This window comes from Phragmites australis, chromosome 21, assembly GCF_958298935.1.
Source record: "Phragmites australis chromosome 21, lpPhrAust1.1, whole genome shotgun sequence".
Classification (NCBI taxonomy): domain Eukaryota; kingdom Viridiplantae; phylum Streptophyta; class Magnoliopsida; order Poales; family Poaceae; genus Phragmites; species Phragmites australis.
This window is the reverse complement of record NC_084941.1, coordinates 1,182,920-1,205,618: the sequence shown is the minus strand read 5'-3', so window position 1 is coordinate 1,205,618 and position 22,699 is coordinate 1,182,920. Positions and strand designations below refer to the sequence as shown.

Below are 22,699 nucleotides of genomic sequence, written 5' to 3'. Positions count from 1 at the left end.
TTTTTATCTTGCAGAAAATCTGCTCGGGTGCATTGATTGGATTCCTCAACGTCATATGTCCAATTCTCTGCTTGCTATGAAAAATCACTGCTTGGCACAACAGGATATATTCATGAAGTGACATACGTATTATCTGTTGGTAATACTACAGAAGAGCAGCCTGAGAATCGAATATCTGAAGGATCGCATTTTTGACAAAAAGAAAGAAAAAGGAGGCAGTACACAAAGCCGTGCTTGTGTTTTCTTCAACCCAGTCCATACTCATTTCAGCTAGCCCATGCGCACATACATTTTCCTGGCCCAATGTTTGTCCTGGCCTATACAGGCCCGACCCTTTTTTTTCCCTTGCAGCTCCAGCTCACGAGCTTCTCTTCTTTCCACACATCCTCTCCAGCAGCCATTCCCTGCTGCATCGAGCACGGAAACAGCATCCGCCTCCTGCTCTCTCTCTCTCTGCCTCTATCTCCTGAGACCAATTTCCCCTCCCTCTATCTCCAACAAACTGCACCAAATCCATGCAAAATCGGTTCCCAACCGGATCCCCATCCTATCTCTATCTGTTCCCCCTCAAATCCCAACCGAATTCGATCTCTATCTCCCCATTGCAGCAGCCTATAAAGAGGAGGTCTTGATCTGTTGGAAGAGGAAGAAAAATTAGAGGAGGGGGAAGGCTTGAACACCTTGGTGAGGCCCTATCGCATCCAATTGCTGCCGCACGAAATCGCCGCCGCAGCCGCGTACCGTGAACACAGAGCGCAAGCCGTCGTCGCCATGAACACCAGCTGCATCTCCACCGCTATTGACTCGCAAGGTGAGCCTCGGCCATGACTGCTCCTTCTTTCTCCACCCCTTTTGAGCTGAGATCGCCGGGGGGCTGGCCAGTGATGAAACCTGAGGCCGCCCCCCGAAGTCGAACTCGTGCTATTCTCTGCGATGGATGGTGGCTGTCCTGTGATGATTGTCTCTGTGCGCGTGCCTTCTTGCCGCCGTCGTTCTGCATGTACTAGCGTCTGCCGCGGCCGATGAGGAATAATCCAAGGCCCGGTTGTTCTGCTTTGCATTTGCGCTGTGATGGTGTTTTCACTGATGTGGGCATGCTTCTGATTGCCCCAATACTAAATTCCCCCGTAGCCGATGGCCGGTGATGAAAGTTCTGAGGCCCGACGACGATCTGTTCTTCTCCCTTCTATGCTCTGGTGTTCAATGGTGAAGGCCTCTGTGCCTGTGCAAAAGCAAAAGAAATACCGACCGGCGTCGGTGCCGTGTTTATGCAAAAAATTAAACCGGCTTTCATGCCGTGTTCATGCAAAAATCAAAACGACTTCTACGCCGTGTTCATGCAAAAATCAAACCGGCCTCCACGCCCTGTGTTGGTGTATTCAGAACCAGGGGTCCCTAAGTCCCGAGGCCAGGCCGGCCATCCACCACATGTCACCACCCTGCAAGGTAAGAAAAAGCTAAGTCCCGGGAGAAGGTACTCGGGGCCGCCGCCTCTGGTTCCCGAGCACCCTAGTTCCCCGATGATCTGCAGGGCCCAAATACTAAGAACGAAGTGCTCGGGGCTGCACGTGGCAGCCCCCGAGGACTCGTGCCCCGAAGGTCCCACCGAAGTGCTCGGGAGAGAGTGCTCGGGGCTGCACGTGGCAGCCCCCGAGGACTCGGTGCCCCGAAGGTCCCACCGAAGTGCTCGGGAGAGAGTGCTCGGGGCTGCACGTGGCAGCCCCCGAGGACTCGTGCCCCGAAGGTCCCACCGAAGTGCTCGGGAGAGAGTGCTCGGGGCTGCACGTGGCAGCCCCCGAGGACTCGGTTCCCCGAAGGTCTCACTCGAGTGCTCGGGAGAGAGTGCTCGGGGCTGCACGTGGCAGCCCCCGAGGACTCGGTTCCCCGAAGGTCTCGCTCGAGTGCTCGGGAGAGAGTACTCGGGGCTGCACGTGGTAGCCCCCGAGGACTCGGTTCCCCGAAGGTTCGCGCAAGATCATTCAACGACCCGAAGGGTCCCGTCGTCAGGGTGTCATCCAGTCAAAGGCCCAATGCCGCATTTAATAGGCACGCGCGGTCTGACATCCTGACATCCTGACATTCTCAGCTGCCCACGCCCCAGTGTCAGACCCTGCCATGCACTGGCAGGGGGGCGTGGGTCCATTAAATGCACGGGTCCCGTCCCGTTTCATCCAGGTGCCTCGGGATAACGTTGCCAGAATCGAAGCGCTCGGCCTGCCACCCTGCCCTGGCAGAAGAACAAGACAGGGTGGGCGCACCGGGCACCTCTGAGGCTGCCCGGTGGGCCCCTTTCATGGCGCCCCGAGGCTTCCGCAGCGGCTGGTGGTCGAATGCGCGCCGCATTTCTCCACCGCCCCTGTCACTTCGCCAAGATGAAATGATTACGCCTTTCTCCGTGGCACCTTGACATTCGCGTCCCCTCTTTCCCATTCAGGATATGTTGAGGTCGGCGCGCCTATAAAAGGAAAGGATGGAGAACACTAAAAGAGAGAGCAACAGCCCCCGACCACAAGACAACCAAGAGACCAGATAACCAACAATCTCCGGCAAGCCAGGCCAAAGATAGATCGACAGACACTCGAACCAGCTCAAGTTAAGCTGGAACATAAGAGCCTCAAGCTCTTTGTAAACAGTTCTCCTCTTAGAACCAGATACCTCCTTGAAGAATCCCCTTCAAGGATAAATATAGCGCTCATACAGGAGTAGGGTGTTACGCCTCCGTGCGGCCCGAACCTGTCTAAAACCCGGCGTACCCACTAGCCATCGCATTTATTTCCGTTCCCGCTTATTTCCCACACAAGCTTTTCCAGGATCATCCCCCCGGCCGAATCTCTAAAAAGGGGTCTCTCGGGATCCCTGCGACAGGAGTTCACTCTCCGACACCCTGTTCATGCAAGAATCAAACCGGCCGGCGGCGCCGAGCTCGTGCAAAGAAGGTGGCCTCTGTGCTGTGCTTATGAAAAAACTGCAAAGGGCTCTCTTGCCGATTGCCCTGTTATTGATCCTGAGCTATCCTACATGCCTTGCTCAATGGTGATGATCCGTTTCAGGGAAAAGAAGCAAAAGAAAAAGAGGGGCTGTTGATGGCATTATCTATTTTGATCTTGTTGTTTATGTGGGCAATTTCATACTGTCCCTTATGCATTTTGATCCTATTGCATGTGGCTGGTTACAGCTTGTGATCATTACTTTTCGCACTAGCCGATAAGTGCGCCAAGGCTGCGGAGGCCAGGGCGTGGCATGCTCCTCGCCCCGCTTCCGATCAGCCAAGTTCTTCCCGCTCTGATAAGCGGGAAAAGAAAAAGAGAAGGAAGCGCGAGGCAGCTCCCGTCGAGCCAGCCCAAGTCCCCGCTCACAGGGTACCGCAAGAGCCCGATCACCGGCAAGAGCGTCGGCCGGGTGTCGATCGGCGCCCCGTCGGGGCCCCTGCTCGGGCTCCTCCTCGGGCCTCTGTGCCCGCGAGGGCCCCGGCACCGGCTAGGGCGCCAGCTCCAGCAAGAGCCCCGGCCCCTGGCCGAGCTCCTATTCCAGCGAGGGTCCCCGCTCCCGCGGGGCCCGAGCCAGGTAAATGGTGTCCCATACACCTGACCAGATGGCACGACCTCACGGAGTGTCGTACGGTCAAAGGACTCGTGGAGCAGCGCCAGAGGGAGCGCGACGAGTCCCGCGGAGGAGGCGATACCGAGGTCGTCCCCAACAACGCCGAGCTCGGCTTCCAGGAGCCCGAGCATGCGGTCGCCTTCATCGACGGGGGCGCTTACACACCCTGCTCGCGCCGTGGCATCAAGGTCATGCGGCGCGAAGTGTGCTCGGCAACCCCGAGCGAGGAGGCCACAAGACCCCTGAGGTGGTCGGATGCTCCGATCACGTTCAGCATGGCAGATCACCCCGTCAGTACTGCAGCCGTGGGACGGCTACCTCTGGTTGTGTCTCCCACTATCTGCAATGTTAAGGTTGGTAGAGTGCTGATCGACGGTGGTGCCGGCCTCAACCTCCTTTCCAAAGAGGCTTTTGAGAAGCTGCAAGTATCTTCCCGACGCCTAAAGCCGTCACTCCCCTTCTGTGGAGTAACTCCCGGGCACTCCCTGCCCCTCGGGCAGGTTGAGTTGCCTGTCACGTTCGGGAGCCGGGACAACTTTCGCACGGAGTGCGTCCTCTTCGATGTCGCGGAGCTCCCTCTCCCCTACAACGCCATCCTCGGGCGTCCGGCGCTCGCCAAGTTTATGATGGCCGTGCATTATGCATACCTTACGGTTAAGATGCCCGGCCCCGCAGGCTCTATCTCCGTGATCGCTGACTCCGGCGGCGCTGTCTCCTGCGCCGAACAATCATACATGGCTCTGGTCTCAGCGCAGGCCGAGGTTGATGGCTCTTCAGGGGGCCCGGGACCCTCTTCATCCAGACCCCGACTCGCCGCCGACACCTCTGTTCCAACGAAGGAGGTCGAGGTGGGCGAAGATGCTACCCAGGTTGTCCGTATCGGCAGCGACCTGGGCAGCAAATAGGAAAGCGTGCTCGTCGCCTTCCTCCGGGCTAACGTGGACGTGTTTGCCTGGCAACCGTCCGACATGCCCGGGATCCCTAGGGAGGTGATCGAGCATCACTTGGCTGTGCGTCCGGACGCCCGCCCAGTGAAGCAGAAGGTCCGGCGGCAGGCGCCAGAGCGCCAGGAGTTTATCCGCGAGCAGGTCCGCAAGCTCCTCGACGCCGGATTCATCCGAGAAGTCCTCCACCCCGACTGGCTAGCAAATCCAGTCATCGTCCCGAAGGCCAACGGCAAGCTTCGCATGTGCGTGGACTACACCGACCTTAACAAGGCTTATCCTAAAGATCCCTTCCCCTTACCTCGCATTGATCAAATCGTAGATTCAACTGCGGGATGTGATCTTTTGTGCTTCCTAGATGCAAACTCTGGGTATCACCAGATTCGCATGGCCGTAGGGGACGAGGAAAAAACTGCTTTTACTACCCCGGTGGGGACTTATTGCTACATGTCAATGCCTTTCGGCCTGCGCAACGCTGGATCATCCTTCCAGCGCGCCATTCGTATCACTCTTAACTCGCAGGTTGGCCGCAACGTCGAGGCTTACATCGACGATCTCGTGGTCAAAACCCGAGACCGCGCCACCCTGCTCGAGGACCTTACCGAGACTTTCAACAGTCTCCGCTCTACCCGCCTCAAGCTCAACCCGGAGAAATGTGTCTTCGGGGTGCCGGCGGGCAAGCTCCTTGGTTTCTTGGTCTCTGGCCGAGGAATCGAGGTCAATCCGGAGAAGATCCGGGCCATCGAGCAGATGCGACCCCCGGTTCGACTCAAGGAGGTCCAGCGCCTCGCCGGCTGCATGGCAGCCCTCGGGCGCTTCATCTCCAAGCTCGGGGAGCGAGGGCTCCCCCTCTTCAAGCTTTTGAAGAAATCCGGTCGTTTTGACTGGACGTCGGAAGCCGAGCAGGCCTTCCGCGACTTAAAGAAGTACCTTACCTCGCCACCCGTCTTGGTGGCTCCCTCCCAAGGTGAGCCCCTACTACTTTATGTTTCGGCCACTCCACAGGTCGTGAGCATAGTGCTGGTGGTGGAGCGCGACGAATGTTCGGGGTCGGGTGCCGGGTCCCAGCTCCGAGAGGCCCCCGACCGTTCACTTATCCTCGCGGCTCCCCCTGGGCAAGGGGTCGAGCCCGAACACACTGCTCTTCCCAGCCAAGGAATCGAGCCCGAGTGCCCGGCCAGCCCCGACCATACCGCCGACCCTGGGGGCTGTGGCAGCCCCCCGGGTGGGGCCATCATCCGGGCCCGCCGGGTACAGCGACCGGTGTACTTCGTCAGCAAGGTCCTCCGGGAGGCCAAGACAAAGTATCCCCAGGCGCAGAAGCTGCTCTATGCCGTGCTCGTCGCCTCCCGGAAGCTGCGCCACTACTTCCAGGCGCACAAGATCTCGGTGGTTACCACTTATCCACTGGGACCCATTCTCCGGAACCGGGAGGGCACCGGGCGCGTTGTCAAATGGGCGGTTGAGTTGGCGGAGTTCGACCTACACTTCGTCTGTCGCCAGGCAATCAAAAGCCAGGCACTCTCCGCTTCTTGGCAGAATGGACGCCCGTCCCCTGCGTCATCCCAGAAGAGATCTCTGCCTATCCTGGGCACGACGCGCCCGGGTACTGGGTTATGCACTTCGATGGCTCCCTCTCGCTGAAAGGCGCAGGGGCCGGAGTGGTTCTCACCTCCCCAACGGGTGAAGAGCTCCGGTACGTCGTACAGTTGCAGTTCCGCGCGTCCAACAACATGGCGGAGTATGAAGGTCTCATCACCGGCCTCCAGGCTGCGGTGGGGCTCGGGATTCGTCGCCTCCTGGTCAAAGGGGACTCTCAGCTGGTCGTCAACCAGGTTTCCAAGGAGTACTAGTGCACGGATCCACAAATGGCAGCGTACGTGGATGCAGTCATAAAGCTCGAGAGACGCTTCGACGGCCTCGAATTACGGCATATCCCTCGCCGCGACAATGCTCCGACCGACGAGCTCTCTCGCCTGGCCTCCTCACGTGTGCGGGCCCCTGCCGGAGTCTTTGAAGAAAGACTCGCACGGCCTTCCGTCCTGCCCGCCGAACAGGATGAAGGGGAAACCTCGAACTCAATTCAGGGGACCCCGGCGGTACCCTCAGTGGGAAGCCCCGTCAGGGCGCCGCCGTCCGGCGAGTGCGCTGTGCTCACCGAATGTTCTCAAGATGCCTCGTGGATGTCTGACATCCGAGGGTACTTGAAAGAAAAGTTCCTACCCGAGGATGAGGCGTCTGCCGAAAGGGTTGCTCGGCAGTCCAAACGCTATGCCATAGTAGATGGGGATCTCTACCGACGTAGCGCAGGAGGTGTCCTCCTGAAATGCATCTCTCGGGCAGAAGGCGGCGATCTTCTCGCTGAGGTCCACGAGGGCGAGTGCGGTGGCCATTCATCGTTCCGCACGCTGGTCGGGAAAGCCTTCCGGCAAGGTTTCTACTGGCCTACAGCTCTCCAGGATGCTTCCGAGCTGGTTCGGCGCTGCAGGGCGTGCCAGTTCCATGCAAAGCAGATTCACCAGCCAGCTCAGGCTCTCCATACCATTCCCCTGTCATGGCCTTTCGCGGTCTGGGGTTTGGACATTCTGGGTCCATTTCCCCGAGCAGTCGGGGGCTATGCATACCTATATGTCGCTATCGACAAATTCACTAAATGGCCGGAGGCGGTCCCAGTCATCAAGGTAACCAAAAACACGGCGCTCCAGTTTATCCGCGGCATCACTAGCCGCTTTGGTGTCCCCAATCGGATCATCACTGACAACGGCACCCAGTTCACTAGTGCCTTATTCGGGGACTATTGCGAAGATCTCGGCATCAAGCTTTGCTTCGCTTCCGTCGCTCATCCTCGGAGTAACGGGCAGGTCGAGCGCGCCAACGCGGAAATTCTGAAGGGCCTCAAAACCCGGACCTATAACGTGCTCGCTAAGCACGGGAAGGGATGGGTAGACGAGCTGCCAGCCGTGCTATGGGCCAATCGGACTACGCCAAGCCGCGCCACCGGGGAGACTCCTTTCTTCCTCGTCTACGGCGCCGAAGCAGTCCTCCCCTCCGAGCTCACTCTGGGCTCCCCTCGAGTGCATGCATACTCTGAGGGTGAGCAGGAGCATCAAAGGCGCGACGACGTGGACTACCTGGAAGAGCGCCGGCGGCGTGCTGCTGTCCGGGCGGCTCGGTACCAGCAGAGTCTGCGGCGTTATCATCTGCACCATGTCCGGGCCCGGTCTCTTGAGGTGGGGGACCTAGTTCTCCGACGCATCCAGTCGCGCGAAGGAACGAATAAGTTGTCCCCTGTGTGGGAAGGTCCCTTCACCGTGATCGCGGTCCCCCGGGCAGGTTCTTTCAGGTTGGCGACGGAGGAAGGACAGCCACTCCCGAATCCGTGGAACATCGAGCATCTTCGACGCTTCTACCCGTAGATGGTCGTGCTCGCGGTTCAGGTTAGCAAGGCCAGGGGCTTCTGCCCGCCCGAGCAGTCTGAAGGCTTCGCCCCGTGGGGTAAGTCGCTGTCACCCAACCTTGTAAATATTGCACATTAAGTTTTTCAATAAGCAATCGCTATGTCAAAATACTTTTTCTGGATTCCGTATGTTTAATCTGTCTGGTGAGGAGCTCGGTTGTGCGAGAAAAAGTTCGCTCTCTCTTTTTCCCCGCTGACAAAAGAATCCCGATCGGTATGCATGCGAGCAGTCGCCGCTGACTTACGTCCGGCATGGTAGGCTGTGGTGTTCGGTGTCGTGACAGGCTCCCGGGCACTACCAAGTTTCGGGGTGCTCTGGGTAATCCCATCGCTCGAGCTGCTCGAGTAGTCCGGAGCTCGGGCCCCCGGAGCGGGCTGTCGGTGCTCGGTCTGGTCTGTCATACCCGGACGCTACCGAACCATAAGACCTCTGGGTTATGCCTCTGTCCGCTCTTGTCCGCCGGTTTGGGTATTCGAGAGGTCTCAGGTCGAAAACGAGAGCAGTCTATAGCAAGTACCGCACTAACAGAGCGCACCAGACAAAGAAATTCTATATTCTCTCTTAAGTCACAGGCTGGCAATCACGAGCAGTTCGGCCGCGAGGGCTTCAATGCCCCGGTCTCTGGTCGGCCCCAAGGGTCCTCGGGTGGTCCTACCACTTAGGCTTGGGTGGTCGAGATCACCCGACCCTAGGAGCCTCGTATGCCTCTGGGCACTCGGGCGCTCCGTTGAAAGAATCAAGTCCCCGGGCACCCGAGCTCGGAAGCACACCCCTCCTGGATCGGTTGGCCGGAAGGCCGACGGCTGTCCGGTGAGTAGTTATATTCAGACAAGTCTGCTTTCAGTAAATTTATGTTCCCGAGTCATTCTCGGGGGCTCTCGCGCTTTAATCTGTTCGGCGAGGTGGTCTCCTCGCACGCAAAAACCCTGCCGCGTGTCTACTTTTTCCCAGAACGACAGAGCGGTTTGTAGAAAGGAGTACCGTGCGTGCGGTAATGTCTGACCGAAGCCCTTCGTGGTGGTCGTGGTGTTCGGTCCGCTTTTAAGGACCCCGAGCACTACCGAGTCCTCGGGTGCCCTGGGTAATCCTATCGCTCGAGCTGCTCGACTAGTCCGGAGCTCAGGCCTTGGGGGCGGGCTGTCAGTGCTCGGTCCGGCCCGTTTTGAGCCCGGGCATCACCGGACCGCGAGGACTCTTGGTCACATTCTCGCCCGCACGCGTCTCCCTTCTACTAACTGAGTGGTCGCAAAGTGAAAAAGTGTTCACTGGGCACGGCGTGTTCCGAGCAGGATCGATCTATCTCCCGGGCAAGGGAGTCTGTGTCTTCGTTTCTTAACCTAGGCAGTGCGAACTCGCGAGAGCTTGAGGGCTGGCTGCGCCAACGTCAGCGATCGGAACAACTTCATTTCTCGGGGATGGGAAGGTCGGGAACGGCCCGACTGAGTACTCCCCGGGACTTCCAGGCAGAGCACCAGAAGAAACATCAAACACACAGAGAAATTGGAGTTGCGAGCCCAAGGAAAAGCTGTCATTATATTCACAAGACATATACAAGGTGTTTTCTAAGGGTTCACTCCTAATATTTACATCCATTGAGACGGCAAAAGAAAAGAGAGCACAGAAGGCCTAGTCGGCGGCAGAGGCGTCGGCTGAATCCTCCGAGTCGTCCCCGGGGGCTGGCGGCGGCGGCACCTCTCGCCTGAAGCCGGCCGCCACCATGGAGGCTATACTCCGGACCGCTGCCCGGGCGGCCTCCTCCTCAGCCTCGACCACTCCCTCCCGCGCCGGCTCCAATGGGAAGTTCGGGTCCCTGCTTCGGTAGCAAGCCAGGACGTGCTCGGCCACGGCATGTGCCAAGCCACGCCCCTCCCGGGCAGCAAGTTCCTGGACTGCCCAGGGCAGGGTCTCGAGGCGCTCGCAGACCTGCTGCAGCCCCAACACTTATCGTGCGGGGCCGTCTCCCTTCTTGTCGTCGACAAGCCGTCTGAGACCACCCTTCTCCACGGCCCGTCGCATCCGCCGGAGTATGTCCTCCAGCATATGCTCAAGGTTGACCCGCGAGACAAAGGCAGTCTCGATTTTCTCCTTGGCGGCCCGCAGCTGTGCCTCGAGTCCCTGGTCCCCGGCTGGACCGGAAGAACCGCCAGCTGCGGCAAGGGCGGCAGCCTGCTTCGCCTTGGCCACCATCTCGGACAAGGCGCGTTCACGGGCGGCCAGTTCCGCCTCGTGCTTCGCATTCTCCTCCGCCCTGGTAGCCGCGGCGGCCAACGCAGCAGCAGCTTCGCCCTCTCGGCGACTCAATTCGCCTTCTCGGCGACTCAGCTCATTCTCCCGCCGGGCCAACACATCCTCCTGTTGGGCCACCGAGTCCTCCCGGGCACCGAGATCCGACGCCGATAGCTCATTGTCCACTTCCCGGATGGAGACGTCCTCCTCCCAGCGCTTGAATTCTTCTCTGATCTTCCGGAGATCGTCTTCCCAGCGCTGGAGGTCGGCGCGCGTCTTCTCGGCCGCGCCCTCCCGGCGGACCAGCTCGGCTTGCCGCTCCAACGCAGCCCGCTCCCGGACTGCGACAGCCACCTCCCTCTCCTGCGCCTGCCCCATCCTGGTAAGGGTCTCAGCAGCTTGCTGCCTCGACGCCTCGACCAAGCGGGCGGCGTCTTCTCGTTCCCGCGCGGCCTCTGCCCGCGCGGTCTTCAGAGTTTCTCGTTCCCGCGCGGCTTCCGCGCGGATGTCTTCTAGGAGTTTCTGCTCCCGCGCGGCTGCCGCACGGGCCTCCTCCTGGGCGCCCGCCAGCTGCGCCTCCTCCTGGGCGCCCGCCAGCTGCGCCTTCTCCAGTGCCAGGCGGGCGCACTCGGCTTCGAGCTCCCCCTCCTTGGCCTTCACCACTGCGCCCAGCTGCCCGACTGCTACTTGGACGCCTTTAATGGCGGCCAGGAAGGGATCGGCAGGTCGGCCGGGCACTGCGGGGGCCCAGGCTTCTCCGCGGGATGCCTCCAGGGGGGTCGAGCTCTCCGCCGGGCCTTGCGCCGCCATCCACCCCGGGCTCTGCCTCCCCGGGGTAGTCTCCGCCGGAGCCAAGGTCTCGGACGGCGGCCGCATTCCCGCATCGGCCGTCCTGTCCGCCGGCCCCGGCAGAACATCCACCTCCACCATTATCCGCCCCGAGCTCTCCGCGCCCGGGGTAGGTTCCACCGGCACCCTTCTCTCGGCCGCCGCCTCCGCCTCTCTCCCAGGGGCCGCCACGTCAATTGGCACCTCCGCCGATCCTATGCCGGCCTCCGCCGTCGCAGCGGGCAGGCTCGGCTCTGGCCCCGGCGCCTGCTCTCTCTCCGTCACAGCAACGCCTGCAGCCGGCCTACGGGAGACAAGTGAAAGTTGTCAAAACTTAGTTCGGGCCGAAAATGCCCATGGAAAAGCAAGAAAGAAGACTCACCGATACCGCCATTTGGCCGCTGGGAGCCTGATGTCCGGATCCGGTGCCGTCGGTCCGGACTCCTCCCGCCGCCTCTTCCGCTGAGGGCTCGGCTGAGCCACTACGCGGGCCACGGGCGCCGTCGTGCGGACCTCGGGTGCCGCCGCACGGGTCTCGGTCTCCGCCGTGCAGGTCGCAGGCGCCGATGCAGGCCCCATCCGCACCAGGCGCGGCTCCAGCACCGGAAATGCCGCCGCTGCCGTCGGCGACGGCGGAGAATCCGGCACTAGGATCAAGGCCCGGGGACGCTTTCCCCGATCTCCCGGCGCCAACTCCTCAACAACTTCAGTGGCGCCCTCCTCTCTGGTACGGCGGCTGCCACTTGCGGCGACCCCTTCACCAGCCTGCGCCGAACTACCAGCAACCTCATCGCCAAGTAGTTCCTCCAGCCCGGGGAGTTCGGAGGCCTCAGGACTCCGGCTTCTTGGCCGGTCCACGGGCCCCTGGGCATCGAACTCCGGCAGCCCCGCCATAATAGCCACCCGGTTGGGGTTGGCGCAGAGCGCCATCTCCGGCCACGGGAGCTCCGTCCGGCTCATGTCCTCCGTTCCGGTGATCACCCTTGTCATTCCCCGCAGTTCCGCCGCCCCCAGATCCCAGCTCGCGCCAATCTGGGTCCTGGTGATGTCCTCCGGCCCGGTGTAGAACCAGCTCAGCCGGGCCCGTTCTCGCAGAGGCGCCAACCGACGGCGCAGAAAGTCCACAACCACCATGACCGAGGTCAGCCCGCCCTCGCGCAGTTCCAGGATGCGCTCAAGCACCGGCTTCAGTCTCGCATCTTCTGGTGGCGGCGCCTCCCACGTCGATCGCCGAGGTTCCGCCGCCTTCTCTGGCAATTCGAGGCGCTCGTGGGGGTCGATGTCGACGAAGAACCAGTCCCGTCGCCATTCCTCCCACTTGCTGCGCAGCACCTGGGGAATGTAATGGTCCCCCAGGCCTTCCCGGAGTCGAAGGTTGCAGCACCCCGCGACGTCCGCCGTGGAGTGCCCCCTCTTCTTCCCCACCGGCCGAAGGACGAAGAAATGACGAAGCAGCGTCGCCGACGGCATCACCCCCACAAACATTTCGCAGAGATGCGCGAAGACCGCCAACGCCACGACGGAATTGGGGCTTAGGTGCACCATTTGAATGCCGTACGTCTCCAGCACTTGCAGAAAGAAGGCGGAGAACGGCGGCACTAGCCCCGCTGCCACGAAGGAGGTGAAGAGGACGGTCCGCCCAGGGACGGTCGTCGCCGGCGTCAGAGTCGCCGGCCTCACCGCCACAGCACCCTCCTGACCCTCCGGCACCAGCAGCTTCCTAATCTTGTCCGCCGCCTCCTCGTTCCTCAGGCGAGACTCCGGCAAGATGCTGTCCGAAGTCTTGTCCCGGCGTCCTCCTCCAACCCTCGTCATTTCGGCAAGATGGGGGATGTTTTCTGGTGGTGAAAAGAGAGAGAAGGGAGAATGCTCCGGTCGCCTGGGAGTTTCCTGAGGGCTTCGGAGCACAAAGAAGGCAGGAGCGCAAGTGCAAGAGAGCATAAAAAGGGGAACGGACCGATCCGTTCCCCCTTTTATATCTCAAAATTCGAAAACTGCCGCCCGAACGGTTCGCTCGGCGAAGCGTCGCCTCGATCGGCGCGACTGTCAGGCGAATCTCCCGCCGATCGCGCGATGTCAGCGGTTACCAGGCGTATTTTCCTCGATCTGCGCGGCGACCGCGCGTGCCGCCCGTATGGTTATCATACCCTTCGGAAGTTGTGTGGACACGCGTCCACTCATTTTCCCGTTGGAACATACTTGAGGTCTAGGTCCGCAAGGGCCACCCCTCGAAAGCTTGCCACATGGCGTCCGCGCCAGCCTTGGCCTCGGTCGCAACGAAGGGCCCATTCGCAGTCTCCGTCCCATCGGCTACCAACGGGCCCGGGGGCTACTGTCGGTGTATTCAGAACCAGGGGTCCCTAAGTCCCGAGGCCAGGCCGGCCATCCACCACATGTCACCACCCTGCAAGGTAAGAAAAAGCTAAGTCCCGGGAGAAGGTACTCGGGGCCGCCGCCTCTGGTTCCCGAGCACCCTAGTTCCCCGATGATCTGCAGGGCCCAAATACTAAGAACGAAGTGCTCGGGGCTGCACGTGGCAGCCCCCGAGGACTCGTGCCCCGAAGGTCCCACCGAAGTGCTCGGGAGAGAGTGCTCGGGGCTGCACGTGGCAGCCCCCGAGGACTCGGTTCCCCGAAGGTCTCACTCGAGTGCTCGGGAGAGAGTGCTCGGGGCTGCACGTGGCAGCCCCCGAGGACTCGGTTCCCCGAAGGTCTCACTCGAGTGCTCGGGAGAGAGTGCTCGGGGCTGCACGTGGTAGCCCCCGAGGACTCGGTTCCCCGAAGGTTCGCGCAAGATCATTCAACGACCCGAAGGGTCCCGTCGTCAGGGTGTCATCCAGTCAAAGGCCCAATGCCGCATTTAATAGGCACGCGCGGTCTGACATCCTGACATCCTGACATTCTCAGCTGCCCACGCCCCAGTGTCAGACCCTGCCATGCACTGGCAGGGGGGCGTGGGTCCATTAAATGCACGGGTCCCGTCCCGTTTCATCCAGGTGCCTCGGGATAACGTTGCCAGAATCGAAGCGCTCGGCCTGCCACCCTGCCCTGGCAGAAGAACAAGACAGGGTGGGCGCACCGGGCACCTCTGAGGCTGCCCGGTGGGCCCCTTTCATGGCGCCCCGAGGCTTCCGCAGCGGCTGGTGGTCGAATGCGCGCCGCATTTCTCCACCGCTCCTGTCACTTCGCCAAGATGAAATGATTACGCCTTTCTCCGTGGCACCTTGGCATTCGCGTCCCCTCTTTCCCATTCAGGATATGTTGAGGTCGGCGCGCCTATAAAAGGAAAGGATGGAGAACACTAAAAGAGAGAGCAACAGCCCCCGACCACAAGACAACCAAGAGACCAGATAACCAACAATCTCCGGCGAGCCAGGCCAAAGATAGATCGACAGACACTCGAACCAGCTCAAGTTAAGCTGAAACATAAGAACCTCAAGCTCTTTGTAAACAGTTCTCCTCTTAGAACCAGATACCTCCTTGAAGAATCCCCTTCAAGGATAAATATAGCGCTCATACAGGAGTAGGGTGTTACGCCTCCGTGCGGCCCGAACCTGTCTAAAACCCGGCGTACCCACTAGCCATCGCATTTATTTCCGTTCCCGCTTATTTCCCACACAAGCTTTTCCAGGATCATCCCCCCGGCCGAATCTCTAAAAAGGGGTCTCTCGGGATCCCTGCGACAGGAGTTCACTCTCCGACACCCTGTTCATGCAAGAATCAAACCGGCCGGCGGCGCCGAGCTCGTGCAAAGAAGGTGGCCTCTGTGCTGTGCTTATGAAAAAACTGCAAAGGGCTCTCTTGCCGATTGCCCTGTTATTGATCCTGAGCTATCCTACATGCCTTGCTCAATGGTGATGATCCGTTTCAGGGAAAAGAAGCAAAAGAAAAAGAGGGGCTGTTGTTGGCATTATCTATTTTGATCTTGTTGTTTATGTGGGCAATTTCATACTGTCCCTTATGCATTTTGATCCTATTGCATGTGGCTGGTTACGGCTTGTGATCATTACTTATCTTGTGCTGCTAGCTTCATGTTGAGAAAGAAGAAAAGAAAGAAGAGAGGAAAGAAAGTTCAGTGGACTCAATGTTGATAGCTCATGAATTCTATATCGACGCCTTTCGATGATGCTTACCACAAAAGAAAGAAAGTCCCTACTGTTGCTTCATGAGATCTGTTGAGACCGACGAGGTCGATGACGACAAAAACATAATTCTGAGGCCGACGAGGCCGATGATGACCCGGGATCCATATACAGTCCCGAAGCTTCGGCTGGACTGCTTATCCCGTCCTTTATTACTTTTGATTTCTAATTCTGTCACTTTGCTTGGTCTGTTTTGCGTGTGACTACAACCTTGTAAACTCGGAGACGACCTGAATACGACGACCGCCAGCAGCTTAATCGAAGGTAGCCCGAAGACGGGTGTAATTAACCGGAAGCGCTTCACGAAGCCCCGGGAACCAAAAGACAAAGGAATCGCCGAAGTAAAGCAAAAAGTCAGATAGCGTGTGCGTATGGGTGTAAAACAACTGTAATTGAAGATGTACTTTATGAATTCTACACGAATGAATAAAGTTACGATTCCATTACATTGTCTCCTGTGTTCTACTTTTGTATACTCTGTATACTGGCACGCCCGCAATATTACACACACAGTTTTTCAATACAATTCAAACGCGAGAAGTTTCGAATCCGCGAAACAGTTTGCCTTTCTAAGAGCAGAGCTTGATGTATGTCATTCCTATGATATTGTGTGAGGGGGTTACCTTTGTACATACTCTATCTTATTTTTATCATATTTGTATTGCATAGCATTTTGTAAGATAATCATGTTAGCAAGCTTCACTTATATGTTCTTTGCACTTTCTTTTACTAGTTGTGAATTTGTGCTAAGCGTAGTGGATGTATAACAATTTGTGCAATCTTAGGCTTTTATTGAAACATGATATAAAATCTATTGAGCAAGCTTATATTTTCTAAGAATGAACTTGAAATGTGAACATAATCTCTTGTCACCCTTGAGTATATACTTTAGCTTGATCAGTGCTTAAATTATGGCTAGTTCTGTGAAAACCTTGTGTTAGACCGCTTTGTTTAGTTCAGCAGATTGGAGGTGTTTCACATTTGTCTACGTAAATGTTTAGCCCACGATTAACCCTTAGAAGAGTATGTGCTTTTTTGTGTCGCAAAGGCACAACTTATTTTGGCTTTGTGAAAAATTGTATATCTTGAATCCTATGTTAAAATTAAAGATCAAGTTTTGAGCTAAAATTGAATCCAATACAATGGCTTAATGCTTCATGTGGTTTGCTAAAGAAGTGAATCCATGGTTGTTTAAAGCTCACTTAAGTATAGTTAAATGATCAAATGAGAAAGTTAACTTGTGCCTTTTAATTTGCTAAGAATGTTCTTTTTCATATTATCTTGTGTGAAGCAAGTTTTGATCATGTTGTTCAATTATCCATAAGATGTCACCACAAAAGCATCCATAATTTTATGATCTGTGCAAAGATTAGAGAAACTAGTGCTATATCAAGTCCAAACTAGGATTTGTGACATGAACTTACTTCGAGACTTTGTGCGCCTTTGAGTTATATTGTTTACTCCTTATAGTGCTTTGACATATATAGTTCTTGCAAGTGCTTTATGATCTATACGTGAAATTTTATAGGCTTGTATTTCATTTGTACATCTTTAGCATTGTCTTGTATCCTTGATGTTTGTATTGCCAAAGAGGAAGAAAATATGCCCAAAGAAATTATGCATAAATATTCAACAAAGGGGAAGAAAATTGCATTTATCTAGAAATGAAAGGGAAAAAAATAGAAAATATGCAATTATCGAGGAGTGGCATGTGTTTTTTAGTTTTTGAGTTTTTCTTACTTTTTTAGGTTTTTGGCTCGTCTTTGCCTCTCTTAGGTTTTTTTCAATCTTTATTATGCCAATTGATATATTTCACTCTTTCTCTGATTTTTAGTCACTTGGATGAGTTTATCTTGTTTTAATTTTTTCAAACTAAAATCTTATGCTTTCAGGGTTGTCAATGCACTCATCAAATGGGAGATTGGGAAATCAAGTTGAAATATGCCTTGATTTACTTGTGATGAGTGATTGACATTGGTATTTATTTGGTTTGATGATTTTCAGTTTTGCATGAGTTTTGATGTGATTTAAATTACTTTGGAATTTCATTTGAGCATATTGATTATTGACTAATTGAAATTGGAGTTGGAGATATGTGTTTGCTTATCTCATAGTGTGCAGGTGATGGATGCAACTTGGCAATCGACGGTGGGATGATCGGAGCCAAATAGAGTGCTTGGTGCTAAACGATCAAGGAGGTCAGATGGAGTCAAGGGTGATCCTAGTTAAACACGTGGATGTTAAGTAAGACATGAAAGACGGATAGAGACGGCGTGTTGACAAAATAAAGCGAAAGGGATGTCGCTGCAAGTGACAAGGCGGCCCGAGGGATCGATAGCGGGAGAGACTTGTCGGCGGTCAGGATCGCAAGACGGAATACACAAGTCGATATTAGAGTACTTACTTAAGATGTAAGCAAGTGGAAAGTCACGTTTTGGAAAGCGTGCTAGGGTTTCGCGGTTTAGCCTCAGAACCGTATGAGAACTAGATGAGTACGTGATACCATTGCGAAGCTTACGTTAGGGCGAAGCTAAATCGTGAAGATGTCGTGCCCGTCCGATGAATCGAGAAGAAAATAGATTAAAATACCCTCGCTTATAAGTACGAGTGTTCTAAAAGAGATGTATTTTAAGAAAAGCTAGAAAACTCATAGATTAATTTTTTTAACTTATAATTAGAGGAATAGAACTATGAGAAAAGATGAACCAATCATTTTTAAACTCATTGTACCATCCATACGAGAGTGTTGTGCGACAGCAGCTTGATGTGGTACATCATGTGAGACGGCCTAGCATAACGCAGATGACGAACAAATTCAAATTCCAAACACGAACCCTCCAGAAATTCGAAACCCCACCTCGCCGGAGCACAACGCCGCCGCGGGAGAGGCCTCGCCTCTGTTCTCCGTCGCTCGGAGGCTCCGGGCGAGAGGTAGAAGAGGATGGAGTTCACGGAGGCGTACAAGCAGACGGGCCCTGTCTGCTTCTCCCCCGACTCGCGCTTCCTCGCCATCGCCGTCGACTACCGCCTCGTCGTCCGAGATGTCGTCTCCCTCAAGGTCCCCGCGCCGTCCGTTCCCCGCCTCTTCCCTCCCCGTCGATCTCGGTGCTCGGGTGTCGGAATGCGGGCTTTGTCTAGGGTTTGGGTTCCTGCCTCCTGTAGCAGTCGCCGAATCTGGATTTGGGGTAATGTGGCCCCGTGCTGCTCAAATTCGAGCATGTTGGTGCATGAATTGCGCCTTTTTGTGACCGACCCGAAGCCGTTGGGGTGAGGAGTAGCCTTTGTTAGCTCAATTCGCGGTACATTTTGGATCGAAGCAATCTCTGTATCAAATGGTACGGGGGCGTGGGTAATACGTGATTTTGTTGTCTGCGCGGAGGTTTAGACTCGTGCATTTCTTTCGCCTCTGAATTTTAGCGGGTGTAATTAGGTAGCATTCGGCTCTTTTCGTTTAGTGAATTGCATAACTTTAGATTACTTGGACTCTGGAAGTTCCATGATCACTTAATGTTTCATATTCGTCTATGCAAATTGTGAATCTTGTATCATGGTTCAAATTTGCAAGAACAGTTACGTTTTGTATATGTCTTGCAAGTTCCTTATTTACCATATGGATGGATTCTTGAGGTATATGGATTTCGAGTTCTAAATGAGCTCATGTTGTTATAGAAATGTACTCACATTGCGACATTACATAAATGTAAGCTTGAACTCTTGTTATTGTGTGTTTGAACTCGCTTATACAGGTGGTACAATTGTTTTCATGCATGGACAAGATAAGCTCTGTGGACTGGGCACCGGATTCAGAATACATTCTATGTGGACTTTACAAGCGTCCCATGGTGCAGGCTTGGTCACTGAGCCAGCCTGACTGGACCTGCAAGATCGATGAAGGCCCTGCAGGGATTACATATGCTCGCTGGAGCCCCGACAGTCGTCATATACTCACTACATCAGAGTTTCAGCTCCGTCTGACTGTGTGGTCTCTTGTAAATACGGCATGCGTACATGTCCAGTGGCCAAAGCAGGCCTCTAGAGGTGTTTCTTTTACCAAGGATGGGAAATTTGCTGCAATCTGCACCAGGCGCGACTGCAAGGATTATATAAATTTGCTCTCATGTCATTCCTGGGAGATAATGGGTGTCTTTGCTGTTGACACGGTAGACTTAACTGGTGTTGAATGGTCACCGGATGATAGTGCTATTGTGGTCTGGGATTCACTTCTTGAATACAAGGTGCATGCGCCTTCTCTTCAGAAACTCCCTATTGTTGTTTTGTGTGTCATGGCTTATGACACTTGCCTGTAGTCCATTCACTTGCATGTCTCTATGGGGGGGGGGGGGGCAACTTTAATCTTTAGTTATCCCGCTTCATATATGTTCATGAAAAATCATCTTTACTTTCAGTATCTCATTGTCTTACATAGCACCTTTCTAGTTGGCTAATATAGTAATATTCTTTCTGCTAATGTCACTTAATAATAACGTCAGGTTGAGATGGCCATTGCTTGCGAGTTACTACCTTGTTTGTCTCGTACTCTCTTTTTATCTAAGGGAAGTATACATTTTTCCTTAAGTTTAGTCCATCCTGGTGCCTCCTTTGGCACTTATTACATTGTTGGATCTGGTTGCACAAGTACATGATTAATTTGGATATTGATTATCGAACCTTTCGAATTATGCTCCATAAATTTAATCATTAATATCTTGTCAACTCTTAGAGTTCATTTCAGTTTGTCAGAGAACAGAACCAAGTTGTTTTTCCCTTACTCTTAAACTGAGCATTAGATAGTTATGCAGAGATACAAACTCTAAGATGTATCTGATCATTTGAGGAACATGCCTGTTACAGGTTCTGATATATTCGCCTGACGGAAGGTGCCTTTTCAAGTATTTAGCTTATGAAAGTGGGTTAGGTGTGAAAACTGTTGCTTGGTCACCGTGTGGGCAGTTTTTAGCAGTGGGCAGCTATGATCAAGCAGTACGGACTTTGAACCACCTGACATGGAAAACTTTTGCGGAGTTCACACATGCAGCCTCTATTCGAAGTCCCTGTAATGCTGCTATATTTAAGGTAATTCTGTCAATTTGTTTCATCATCTGCCATATTAGCACAGCTGCATAGTTCAGATTTATTTCTCTACTCACTAACCCTGTTATCCAATTTTAACTACAAAAATATCCCCAGGAAATCGATGACCCGTGGCAGCTTGATATGTCAGAGTTATGTCTAAGCGAAGGCTTCTCTTGTAACATGCAAGACAATGTTGCAGGTAAGATCAGGAGTGTTCATTTTGCACTACTTCTCATGCCATTCCTTTTTTGCATGTTCTACCCATTGACCATTGGACCGTATTTTTTTTTCTGAAAAAACATATTTTTCTTGATGAATTCCCTTATCAACTGAAGTTAGCTGCAGTGGTAATTAAAGTAAAAGCAGTCCTCAAGATGTTATCCTATCTAACAAAAAATGGAAATTAACACACTCCCTGGGACATTCTGAGTCTATTTTGTGTTCCTTTGATCTGTAGTACACTTGTAACCTTAGCTCTCCCACATGCTACATCTGATTTTGGCATGCACTGCTGTTCTTCTGAAGATACATTTTTTATGAATCCTTTTCTTTTTCTTCACGTTGGTACCATATACTAGATTACCACTGGTTTTTTTGCATTGTGATGGCAATAAAATAAACGCATTATTGTTCCATGCAATTTGGTAGAATGATAGAGAGAGAAGTCCATACTTACTGTGATACCGTACTTCAGTAGAAATCGTTGTACCTTAAGGCCATGTTAGTGTTATGGTCTGCAGTCTCCATGGTCTGCAGTCTCCATGTTATTTTCCCCTCCTAGTTCAATGACCATTCTTACCAAATTGGCATGTTGTAATGCCTTTATGTGATGTTATCAGCTACTCCTTACATACATTTAAATTCTCTAATGAATTTTCCATGCGCTTTGTTTTCAGAAAATGGCACAGAGGGAGGGGGTTCTAGAGTAAAATATGCCGTGATGGATGTTCCAATCACCTTACCTTCGCAGAAACCTGCCACTGACAAACCCAACCCCAAACAAGGAATTGGTTAGTTCTTCTTGCCTTTTGCCACTTCAGCTGATGGATGCTTGTTGCAAGGTCCTATACATGCATGTGGATTATCAATTGTTTCTTACTTGATGACTAACGCACAGGTGGCTAGTATCATGAACTTGTGATCTACTTAGTTTCTTACACAATGCTCGTCCTATTTCTTACTCCTAACAGTGATTGCTGTTGATGGATTTGATGTGCAATTGCCCTAGATTTCATTTATGAATTCTTATACTGTTAGTCTGTTACAGATATCTATGTAGAAGTAGCAATCAACATTTTCAAACATGCCTTGCATGAGTTGTCTTGCTGATTCTTGAATTTCTAGCAGAAATTGTTCTGGACAAACCTGCACTGTTAAGATTGCATTCTACTTGTAACCTGTTGCAGGTATGCTATCATGGAGCAGTGACAGCCACTATTTCTTCACCCGGAACGACAGCATGCCGACTGCTCTTTGGATATGGGATATCTGCCGCCTTGAGCTTGCTGCTGTTCTTTTGCAGAAAGATCCAATCCGTGCTGCCGCTTGGGACCCTACTTGCCCACGCCTTGTTGTGTGCACGGAGAGCCCTCACCTGTACATGTGGACACCGTCCGGTGCCTGCTGCGTCAACATCCCCTTGCCGAATTTCCGGATAGTCGACTTGAAATGGAACTCAGATGGAAGCTGCCTCCTCTTGAAGGACCGTGAGTCTTTCTGCTGTGCTGCAATCGTGTCTGCTTTGCCTGAGGAAGAACCCGATCAATCTGATGACAGTTCTGAAGATGAATGATTTCGTTGTATGTCTTGGTTATGTCGAATGAAACTGTAGCCACAAATGGAGGGAGCTACGTTTGTATTATAGCAGTAGATGAAGTTGGGGGCAGCGAATTGTTCTGATCTGGTAGTAGGAAAGATGAATGTTTATTTCCTTCTTAAACGCCTAAAGATGATGCTACCATTCTAGGCTCTACTTCATACATTCTCGTCGAGATTCCTTGTAACCGGTTAATTTTTTGTTGTAGAAAGTAACTTGAGTTGTTTAAGAGAGAAGCTGTGTTATCATGCTTCATGTAAATAAAGATCCGTTGCAACTTATCTCGCAGTGAGCGAGCTCACGTTGTGCTGCTAATTGCTACACTACACCTAACCTCTTTTAACTCACTTTCGACCGAATGCTCTCATCTCTTCTCCGGGTACGGCAAAAATCCGGCAAAGCTTAAAAAACGCCCTCTTAGAATCCAAATACAAATAAAGAAAAGGGCAATCAAATGGCAGTGGCAGATTACCGCGGCATTCCGTCTCTTATAAAAACTCCACTGCTCTAGACTTGTGCTCTCTCAAGTCATAAATACTTGATATATATAAATTTGTTTTGAAAAATACTTTCATAACATTATAACTTTATTGGATTTGCAAATATATTCTAA

At 53.7% G+C, this 22,699-nt stretch overlaps 1 protein-coding gene and 1 long non-coding RNA gene across 2 annotated transcripts; both read left to right on the top strand.

Annotated features, from left to right (window-relative positions):
* On the top strand, positions 1 to 15,643 carry LOC133903940 (uncharacterized). Its single transcript, XR_009907383.1, has 2 exons — positions 1 to 811; positions 15,083 to 15,643. It is a non-coding gene; the product is annotated as an uncharacterized LOC133903940 (long non-coding RNA).
* Positions 15,644 to 17,942: 2,299 nt separating this feature from the next.
* On the top strand, positions 17,943 to 22,377 carry LOC133902944 (uncharacterized). The gene is made up of 6 exons (XM_062344272.1): positions 17,943 to 18,255; positions 18,944 to 19,432; positions 20,049 to 20,270; positions 20,385 to 20,469; positions 21,167 to 21,280; positions 21,677 to 22,377. The coding sequence occupies exons 1-6, from the start codon at positions 18,139 to 18,141 to the stop codon at positions 22,060 to 22,062; spliced, it is 1,413 nt and encodes a 470-aa protein (XP_062200256.1). The 5' UTR covers positions 17,943 to 18,138; the 3' UTR covers positions 22,063 to 22,377.
* The last annotated feature ends 322 nt before the right edge of the window (positions 22,378 to 22,699 follow it).